The following is an 11,487-nucleotide window of genomic DNA, read 5'->3' as shown; positions in this document are numbered from 1 at the left end:
TTTTCGCTGCACTCAGTCCTTTATCACTTAGCAAAAGTACTTATCTGAGCCTGGGTAAACTCCGATTATTCTATCTAGCCGCCAAAAGCAGATCGGAGTAAATTCCTCCGGAACCCAAACTAGGTAGTCTATTATTGTTCTGACGGTTTTTTCCACTTTGAGCGTTTTTTGTTGATCTGGTAGGTTTTCTCGAACAAATGTGATCCAGATATGCTGAGTTGGCAGTTCAATCCTGAACCATGATTCTGTTACTCGTCTTAGTTACTCGTTTTAGATTACAGTGCTCGTTTTCGTTATTTAAATGGAAGAAAAAATTGAGTTCGAAAACAAAATACTGAAAGAAATCTTTAACACGAGTTGAGCGAGCTATGTTTGCCATAATATCGGACAATACTCAAGTTTTTCCTGTCTCAGTTTTGATCGAAATTTCTGATTTTCAAACAAAGCCAGACGAATATGAAAAAAAAATATATACGATAATGGAAAATATCCGAGACTGTAATTTTGCTAAACCTCTGACAGAATTTGGCAACTCTCATTCAAAATCATGTTTGTTAGCTGGTATCTAAATGTCAGCAATTTTGTAATGAATGGAGATTTTTTGCAGTTTTTGGTCGCTCTCTACGTACAAAACTATTCAACCTTTACTGACAGTCTGGATTAAATCTGGCAAATTGAGATTGGGCAACCGCTATTATTTTTTATCTACTATTGTTTCATCTGCTGTCCAAAGCGACGTTATGTTATGAATTCTTATGGTTTTCAATGTAATTAATCAGAGAGATTTAATTTGCGTTTCAAGGCATTCATTGTAGTTTTAAAAAAGATTTTTTTTTTGCATTTGCTGATCGGTAGACCAATTTTGTCTAAGTGGTTTATGCATTATTGACTTCAAATGAGTCTGATTATTATAAAAAAACGTAAAAAAGTTTTCTTTTTATAGAAAATAACAGAAAGCAACAGAAAAACGCACAATATCAGCCAAAGTTTGTTCAACTTCAGACTTTTTTTATTTTATGTGTTCTCTGCAAACAAAAAACTTGTTAGTTTAAACTAAAGGTCTTTTTGTCAGGTTTAGTTAACTTGGTTTATTTGAGCCTTTATCCAATTTTGAATATTTTTCTTAATCCTACATCATAAATTTATCAATTTGGTTTCGGGAACTCTTGAAATCTTTTGAAATATATCAGAAAGTAATTCCTTATCCAAAAACAAATTGCATTCAATTCTAAGCAGAACTACAAATCCAGGTATGATTTTTAAACTTTTAATTTTGATGACGTCATGGTTGGAAAACATATGATGAAAAACAAAACTTTGGAAACGGATTATGTGATGAAAAACAAAACTTTGGAAACGGATTATGTGATGAAAAACAAAACTTTTGAAACGGATTAAGATCCAGGTGTGTTCCTAAACAAAAAAAAATGCGCAATCGGTGCGCCCCAATTTGTCCCTAATCAACCTAGTGTCCGAATCCTCCGTTTTCCACTTTATTTTTGGCCCCATAATTATATTAAGAGGGAGGTTTGATAATTTGCGTTCCTCCACAAGGTTACTGCTGAGTAACTATATAAATAGCCTGAAAGAGATGTATTTCTTACAAACATGGCCTATATCCATTGGTCATTAGGGGACAGTTTTTGTTCACCTTTGTCAATTGAATTGAGCTTGATTGTCTCGTAAAAGAGTGTGAAAGATCGTACCCAAGCACACCGGTAATTGAATTTTGCTTTAGATGAACCCAGACTACTCAAAATGTTGGCGTGAATAAAAAATCTCCGTTTTTTTAAGGTGACAAGATAAAATAGTGATTTTGCTCAAATTATGACTCAATGTTCACACCAGCAAAATAAAAGCACTGGGTCTTTCCATTTATCGCCCTCAAGTTTAGTAATCAGATAGCACATAGCCCCCTCACCAGTCGTGATGAATATACTTCAAACGCCCTGCGTTCAAAATGACATAGTCTGAAAACATAGCTATTTATACATAATGATTTACTATGTAAGGACACGCGCTTTGTAATAGCATGGTGCATAGATGTGCGGTAGTGTATTTATACCAAAGATCACAAAGGTTTGCGGGGGATTCTTGTATCAGAGAAGACAATGGATGGGAAGAGGCACTTTTTAGGTCAGCAGAATGCTGAATTGAGAGGGTCAAGCAGGCGGCCTAAACAAACAGAGAACCCAGGTTGAGGTCTTCGTTCAAAAATCCTTATGAAAATACCCATCCAGACCATTTTGCCATTGGAAATACCCAGGAAGACCAAACATGCCTTTGGCCCAGGCTTTGCCTTGTTCAACTTTTCGGTGCGTTCATGTGCTCGTTCAAAAACGCTTATGAAAAGACCCTTCCAGAACAAAATGCAATATGATAAAGACTTTGACTCATTCAATTTATGAAAAGATGACACAGAAATACCAAAAAAATAATGATTCACACTTTGGCTCGTTCCTGTATAAAGAAAGAATCGATGTATAGAAAGAGTCTTGAAAGTGGAGGAATGTGCCTTATCGGGGATCTCTTTGTTTTGAGGCAAAATGAATTTGATGTTGAAGCTCGTGGAGCTGTTTGAGAAAATTTGAACATTCAAATAGATTGTTGTGGATACCGGAATGCTTTGTAAAAACATGACCGAAAAACAACAATAAACAGAGAATGAGATTGCTTAGAATCAGTTGGAGGGTTTGTCCAGCCAAACTGCTTCATATTTTTTGTGAGCACTGTAACTCTGCAAAAGAATCAGAACAGTTGATCGTAACGACTACCCGGGTCGAGGTTTGGCGGTGAACTTTTGTAAGAAAGGAGATAAAATGCAGTGAAAAAAATAATTTTCATCACAAATTTCTTAAATCATTTTGCGGTGAATGCGATAAATTGCGGTAAATTATTTATTTTCACGTGTTCTCGGTATTCTTACAAAAAAAGACTACTCCTACCCGGAATTGAACCTCAGACTTCCTACATTCCTTCAACTGCTTATTCCACTCCGCTAACTGTTACTTTGTTGCTGATTATTTCTTGTGAATTTAAATCAGATCGAAAAAACGTTGGAAAGCAAATGCGTTGACTTTTTGTAAGAAATGCGGTGAATTTCGTGGTAAACATTTGTAAGAAATGCGGTGAAATGCGGTGAATGTTTTTTCATCGCAATCAAAATATTTATTGTCTCCGCATTCACCGCAATCACCGCATTTCTTACAAAAATTCACCGCATTCACCGCATTTCTGACAAAACTTTACCCACCCGGGTCAAGGCCTAATGGTTATCTTGTAAGATCTTGCAAGTTTCTGGCAGAAACATACAAGGCGATGCATCGCCTTGCAAGTTTTTCTTCCAAAAACTTGCAAGTTCTTACAAGTTAACCATTCGACTTACAAGGCTCTTACAAGTTAACCATTCCACTTACAAGTTACCTTCAAGTTAACCATTCGACTTGCAAGTTCTTGCAAGTTATCCATTCGACTTACAAGGCTCTTACAAGTTAACCATTCCACTTACAAGTTACCTTCAAGTTAACCATTCGCAAATACACAACACACACACACACACACCACGCACACACACACACGCGCACACATACATACACGCACACTGTAACACGCACATACACACATACACGCACACACGCACACACACACACATACACGCACACACATACGCACTAAACCGTAAATAAAACGTTGTAAGAGATGAATGTAAACGGATGTTTGGAAAAAATATAATCTGTAAAAGTGTGAATTGAAGTGTAAAGAAGGGTATAAAAATGGGCCACTGAATTATTTTGAGAAAATACTGACATATGAATTTGAAAATTAAATCGAAGTCAATTTTTTGGGAACATTTTTAAAAGAGCGATCGTGAAGAACCTAATTGAGATCTACAGTTTTTTTTATTGGAATTGCAAAAGGACTTCTCTTGAAATGATAAAATTCAAAAAATGACCATTTTGACTACTTAGGTCGAATTGTATTATGTTATCCGAACAGAGCAACTAACTCTCACGCGCTTTTTACTAAATGTTAATTTGAATTAACCAATAAGAGTTGGGCTCGACCGGAACGAACTTGCAAGAAACTTACAAGTTAGCCAATCGAATTACAAGTTCTTACAAGTTAACCATTTGACTTGCAAGTTCTTACAAGTTAACCATCTTTTGCAAAAAAAAACTTGCAAACTCTTACAAGTTAACCATCTTTCGCAAGAAACTTGCAAGTTCTTACAAGTTAACCATTCGGTCTAGACCCGGGCAGACACCTCGACCAGGTTAATATTAGAAAGTAAAATTAGTGTTAGAATACTTTTTCTGAAGGGTTTCTGGATCCTCACCGAGTTGATCGCTTTCGATCGACCACGGCTTGGATTCACACTTCGCTTGGTTGCACTTGGATTGCAAGGTCACCCTTCGCTTAGTGTAATGTCGTGCAATCCCGGGTTGAGAAATTTTCAGAAAATTTTGTAAGAAATGCGCTGAAATGCGCTTAATTTTCAAAAAGTTCAGCGCAAAAACCTTACATAATAATGCGCTGAAATGTGCTGAAACTTTGTAAGAATTGCAATGAAAATTCAGCGCAATCCTTACAAAGTTTCAGTGCATATCAGCATGTTTCAGCGCATTATTATGTAAGATTTTTGCGCTGAAATTTTTGAAAAATAAGCGCATTTCAGCGCATTTCTTACAAAGTTCCAGCGCATTTCAGCACATTTCAGAGCATTATTATGATTGTTGTCAAGGATACTGCAGGCTCAAACAACCAAACCAACTTCTTTGCAAAATATTTGACCTTAATGATTTTTTTTTCTAAAATGGATTTAAATGATTTTTCATAACGTGTCTGAAAACGTAATAAACTCAAAGATCTCCAATGTTAAAACCTATTGTCATCAAATCAATTGTTGTTATCAGAACAATCATTCCAATCCGTCAGTACGCGGGATCATTTTTGAGTTTAATAGTGCCGGTTTTTGAAAGACACTCCGTGCTAATTTAACCAATTTAAAATTCGTTTCGATGTATCAATTTTAAATTTTCTGTTGAAGGTGTTTCTACTTTACAATCTCCAGACGCATTCAAGATGAGTACCTATGGAAAACACATCCCGGAGAAGCGTCCAAAGGCTCTTCGAAGGCAGGCTGCCGGAATCCAATTATCAACAAATGATGATCGTGGAAAACGAGGGCTTCGAAGACATGCTACAGGTCTAAATCAAAGCATTTTCGGGATCCAACTATCAACAAACAATGATGACGTTCAAAGCGAATCTACAACTGATCCCGGGGATACTGAAGTGAAGACTCCCAGGAGAGTTGTGAAAAAATCAATAAAAAGACTTCGAAATGCAATTGTCCCGCAAGTTGGAGGAACACATAAAACATTTCGACTTCTCTGGATGGTCATCTACTTGGGACTATCGGCTATTTTCCTGTTTTCCTTAAGAAAACTGGTTATAAAGTACCTGGAATATCCAACTACAAGCGAATTGACTTTGGAAATTGATAATAATCTGACGTTTCCAGCTGTGACTGTGTGTAATGAGAACCCTGTTCGGAAGTCATTAATCAGTCGATACAGAAAATTTTCCGATTTCCTGCTATTGGATAAATACGTGGCAAATCATGTTGAAATGACTATCAGGGAATTCGGTGACAGAAACTCGGCGACAAGCTGCTCTGGTGGTAAGTGCATAACCTGAACCTCTTGACTAAACAATGATCGAAACATGTAATTGTTAATCATATCAGAATTAATTGAAATTAACTTGGATTCTGACGAAACGTGGTTTAAACGAAAAAGTAGCAATTGAAGGAAAGGAGTTAATGGTTAAGTATTTCATTGAAACATTCAGGCATCCAGTCACTGGTATTCCCGTGCTGCACCCAATTCGCTATTTCTTGACTCATTGCTCGCAAATGTTAAAAAAGGCTTCGAAAAAGAGTATTAATTACTTTGCAAAAAGTTGCTATTTTCCTAGTTTCCTAGTAGCTCCAATTAAATGTTGCTAAGGAAGTGCATTAGTTGCAGGAAGGAAACCATAGTAAGTAACTGATTTTGCATAATTTTGTGGAATATTTGATTGTTTATATATTCTCCCGGACCTGAGTCCCATAACATTTGAGTACTGACTCATAGTGTTTTATTATGAATTTTACTATGCCCATGGTTCTGATGATGACACTTACAGACATTTCATGGTAAATTCATAAAAAAAATCTCCGCTTATTCTGGACATGATGAACTTACTCTAATCTCATTCTTAAAATATTAGACCAATTTTCTGATAAAACTCTGAATAGACGTACTTTTAGCCTAAATTTTGTCTGCTTAGCTTGAAAATTGTAGTTTTTTTCTTAGTTTAAAAACAACTTGCTCTCATGCCTCTTTCAGTACTCAGTACGTTTCTATGATCACACAAATCAAGACAACAAGTAGCCATAATCAAAAACTCAGATACTGTTCAATATTTATTCTTCTTATTTGCTATTTCAAATGTCAATCATCGAAAAACATATTCATGCTTACATGCTTACTCAAATTAATTGTAATGAAGTTACAGGGGAAACACGGAGGTGTTTTTCCAAGTTACACTTCAAGGAAAACATTTTAATAGTCTTATTCAAACCAGTTCACTCACGAGGAACAAAGTTATCTTGTAAGTCTTGTCAAGTGCTCTCTTAAATAATAGTCTACTTTAGTAAGCTTCTAAGTCAAATGTGTTTTGATGCGACCGAAAAAGAGAAAAAATAATAGTATTCGCTTTGGTCGTCTTTTGTATTTCAAATACAGTCACCTGAGTTATGTTCAGAGAGAACATTTTTTACTGAAACAAGTTTGAAGAAAACTAGAAATTCTCTAGTTGATGGTTAGTTGAATCAGCCACATTTGCTTTTTGTTTCGAAGCTGATTTTTTACCATTTCTAGGACAACGTAATAGACTCAATGGCTAGCTGAATTCTTGAAATAATTGAAAACTACAAAAAAATATGGTTGATCTGTAACAGATGCATTTGGTGCCAATATAGTAAAGATCAAAGACATTACAATTGTCTTTTTCACAAAAAAACTGATGCAATGCGCCAAGTTCCATTAAATACACTTTGCTTCTCAAAATTTTTGCATATTCTGATTAATGTTGATTCAGCTTCCTAAACATTGATTTCATAAATAAAACAGCACATCTCGATATTTTTGGCGGCTCTTCAGAAGGACTTTGTGAGATATTGCCATTGACGGACATCCAGGAAGACTTATCCTATGTGCTGCAAGAGGAGTCTAGCAAAATAAATTATGATGCTCAAAGAGGAGGTCTTTCAAAAAAGTAACGTGCTTTAGCAGTATTTTCAACTGAACATTGATCATTGTTTTCTTGAAAACATTCGCAAAAAGAATTTTTCAAGAACCTGGCCAATGGTTCTCTACTAATTTGCTCTTTTTTTCAACTGAATAGTTGAAAAAGTATTTGACTAGAAAAAATGTGACATAATCTAATATCTAGTAATCTCAGTGATCCTACGGTTTCCCATCTTGATTCCTGAGCAATACTTGCTGTAGAAAACACTAAAAAAGTTTGCTATCATTGTTTCCTCTTTAATTAAAAAAAACAGTTGCTTTTTCAGAATATTTTGTATTTAAAGAGCAGTCAACAAAGGTATGTACAATAATATAACAATTTCTAATAAAATCTTGTTTGATAAAATCCGAAAAGTCTCAAATTGATAGTTTGATGCCTCATAAAAATTTGCCGTCAGTTTTAAAACATACGTTTTAACATACTTGTGTGAACGGGCGGAATAAATTCTAGGGCCAGCTGGATTCTTTAGTGATTTGAAGAAGTACAAAGTTTTATTGTTTTTATCTACTACAGATGGTTTTTGTTCCGAACCCTTTTGAGGGGGAACTATGTACTCAAATGGGTTTTTTTTGTTCAGACAATTTTCGCCGATCGATGTATTCATCGTAGACAGTTCCGAGTAGTATCATTAAAGAGCGCACCCAGCGTAGATTTTGGAAATATAAAATTTTCTAGATTGTCGTTTTTTATGGGGAGTCACCGAGCTTTAAGTTTTTGTGAATAATAGCCCGATTTGTGTTGTTTTTGTTCACATTTTCCGGAATGTTTGGCCTAAAACTTTCGCCAAATTCGCTAAAATTGTGTTAAAATTGTCAACAATAGAGCTGTCAATTTTATTTTTGGTTTCAAAAAAGGATTGTTGACTATTTCGATTAAAATTCTTCTGTAGAAATTTGGCTAAATTTTTCAAATTTCAGGTTTTTCATCAAAAATTGCACAAAAGAAGCTGTTATTAGACCACTTTGATTAAATTTGCCCAAAGTACACACCCAAAAACATTAACCCCATCTTTTTAACTGCAAAAGGCGCTCTTTCTACTTTCACTTTCATTAAGAGTGCTCTGGAATTAAAAGTTTGCGTTTTTTTTTGTTGACTTAAATCAATAATTAACAAAAAAGCATCACTTAAATTCGATTTTCAACAGACAAAATATCTTTATCTATAATATTTGAATCAATAACGGGTTCCTAATGAACCAACAGCATTAGTAAAGCAAGTTGTGGTCCAACCTTGGCTGTTGCAGTCCAAAACAACTCAGACTGCAAGTAGTTTTTTTTTGAAAAAAAATCCGAACTTTTTTTGATATTTAAAGAACCAAACAATTCAAATCGAAATTCAATAAAGATAATTCCAAATTGAATCTAAACAGTTCCAAATTAATGGATCTAAAGTTTGAACTCAAAAAATTATGGTCGCTTTGACTTTGAGAAAAATTCTTTCTTTAGAGTTTTAAATAAGCAAAGAAATTTTGATTTTTGCAATTATTTTTCTCTTAATTGGGTCAATGTGTAGATTAGTGTTCGCAAACAAAAAAGACTCTTCTATTTACGTAATTAAAATTTAATCTTTATTGCAGTTTTACGTGTTAAGTTTTGGTTTTTTGTCTTTGATACTACTGGATTTTTAAAAAAGTTTTGATGTTTTTATGTATTTGCCCATTTTTCACGTTTTTCATCGTATTGTCACCTTATCACATCTTTGACTGTTCCTATATCACCTGTTTAGCGTTCCCAACGAAGCACACTTGAACATAACAAAAATTGTAAGGGTATAATTTATGCTTTCGAATAACTTTAAAACCATCTCCTCAAAGAGTTTAAGTGAATTTCTAGATTTTTTTTCAGCTGTTGTTTAAACGGCGTGTTCTTTGTCATATATATTTATTTGTAAGATGGCAAGCTTCCTTTGTTTTGTTTGGAGGAAACGATGAGCCTATTTTTTATTTGAGTTGTTAGCTGATGATTTTTATGACTTTGAAAACAACTGTTTTCTAGAGGTCAAAAATAACGTCATTGGCGTTAGGAGCATCCGCAAGTGTTCAAAATTGAATGTTTTGAAAGATTTCGTTATGACTTTACTGGCTTCGACATAAGTTTTCTAAATTAAAATAAAATCTTTTTTAATTCTGTCTATATTTGACGCTCTTGTTGCAGGCGTAAGACATACTCTGAACACGTACTGGAATTTTAAGGGCTTCCTTTGAATAAATTGACAAACTTATTTATCTATTTCATTTAGTAGCTGTGAAATTTGTGAAATTTCCCCCTTTTTTCACAGGTCATTTACCACAGTCTTGATGTTCAACGAGGAAGCAATCAAACACAATTTGAGGGACAAAAGACGGCTTTACGACTTCGACAGTGTTTTCTCGCAAGTTTTTTTTTTGAAATTTGTTTGTTTTTTCTATTTGTTGAAATTTTTAAAAATTGCATTGAAAAATTCAGTAATGACAGCTCATAATGACCTACGAAAAAAGCAAGGGCGATTATAAACTGTTTTGATGTTTTCAGTTGTTATCTAATAGTTTAATTTACTTCGAAATTAATTGTTTTTAAAACTTTAAAAGAATTTTTTAACTTCGTTGTATTTGTTCTTTGTTATCTAATTGATACGGAGCCTTATTATGGGCGGGTCTCATATATTCTCCAGCAAAGTACATTTTTTAGGTTTATGAGACGCTATTGTGAATTTGTTATGATTTTTTAAAGGGACATAAAGTTTGGGATGTAATTAGTGTTTGTTGTTGTTGTTGTTTGCTTTTGTTGTTCGTCTTGACACGCTTTCTTAAAAACGACAGGTCTCATCAATCTAATTTTTACTCCTCTGATTTATTTGCAGTGGATTTTTTGTCGCAAAAAAATCTAAAAGAGTGCGAGGAATTCCAGAAATACATCCTCGACTTTTTTGGTGGTTTTTCTTTAGGGGCTTTCAAAGATCTTTTCATTAATGAACATCCTTGAAGGTTTTTCGTTTGAGCTGTTGGAAGTGTCAGGCATGATAACTATTTGTTCTTGAAGAGCAGGTCTACCAGAAATTTCAATCGTTTTCATTTTTGCAGTAATGTCTCAAAGAATTCGTTTTTTTTTCCTTGAAAAGATTCCCCACAAAGCAATTTAAATTCCCGTCAATGGTTTTCCTGTAAATTTTTCTATTAAAATTGCTACCGTTTTCCAGCTGATAAGGAAAAATATTTCATATCATGATCTGTGATACATATTGTTTCTCTTTATTTAAATTACTGCAGTTTTCCACCTACGGTGTCATAACTTGATTCCCTGTCATCAATTTTCTTTCATAAAAGTTTTTCTATTTACGTTTCCTCCTTTTTTGAAAGAAGGACATTTATTCTGTAAGAGTTTATCAAAACACAGTTTTATCGTTTAGGCATCTTTCCAGAAAGATACTTATCTACAAGAGGTTTACAGAATAACGACGAATAACTTCCAAAACCTCACAAAACTCCTATTGTATATAATTTTGCAAGAGTCTTTCAAGAAATGTATTGCAGTATTTTACAAAATATACTTTGATTAAGTCTTAACTCTGTTTTCATTTTTCACTACGTTGCTGCCAGGTGTGCTGATAAATGAGCTACTGGCATCAGGGTCCAGTTTCTCACGGTGGCGCTTTTTGGTTTTACGAAACAGGTAAAAAAATAATGAAAGGAGTATCAAAAAATGTGTAAATTTGTTTACGATATGTCTTTGGGACGAGTATTATAGCCCTGACATTAACGTACACCTCTTGACGTGGTGTCTAAAGTAAAAATTGTTTAGATTTTTTCGGATGCTACGATGAGAACAAATGTATTCCCAGGGAGTGGGTGTGTGACGGCAAAAAACATTGCCGCGATGGAAGCGATGAAGATGAAAACAATCATTTGTGCGAAGTAGTCCTGAAAGAAAGAAACGAAAGCGCAAAAGTGGAAGATAACTCAACCTTATGCATGAGTCCCTTCATTGAATGTTTTCCCATTAATATCAAAACACAGAAAATATGTGCGAAAGCGTGTGATGGAATACGCGAGTGCACAAGAGATGATGAATCAAGAAAAAGTTATGGCTGTGATATCCACTTTGACGTTACAAGTTTAACAGCTAGTGAACATGAAAAATCCTTCCACTCGCCAAA

General features: G+C 34.5%; 1 protein-coding gene across 1 annotated transcript in view; it reads left to right on the top strand.

The window, feature by feature from the left end:
- Window positions 1–1,065: 1,065 nt before the first annotated feature.
- LOC142357680 (uncharacterized) overlaps window positions 1,066–11,487 on the top strand; it is a gene marked incomplete at its 3' end in the record, with an annotated part of 10,582 nt that continues 160 nt past the window's right edge. The window contains exons 1-3 of the mRNA XM_075409236.1: window positions 1,066–1,250; window positions 5,048–5,683; window positions 11,133–11,487. The exon at window positions 11,133–11,487 is cut by the window's right edge and continues 160 nt beyond it. Of these exons, the coding sequence (XP_075265351.1) occupies window positions 5,083–5,683; window positions 11,133–11,487 (956 nt within the window). The remainder of the gene's footprint in view (window positions 1,251–5,047; window positions 5,684–11,132) is intronic.

This window comes from Convolutriloba macropyga, unplaced genomic scaffold (assembly GCF_964194025.1).
Source record: "Convolutriloba macropyga unplaced genomic scaffold, txConMacr16.3 SCAFFOLD_2879, whole genome shotgun sequence".
Taxonomy (NCBI): domain Eukaryota; kingdom Metazoa; phylum Xenacoelomorpha; order Acoela; family Convolutidae; genus Convolutriloba; species Convolutriloba macropyga.
Note: the sequence above shows the minus strand (reverse complement) of the source record. Positions and strands in the feature narration are given on the sequence as shown.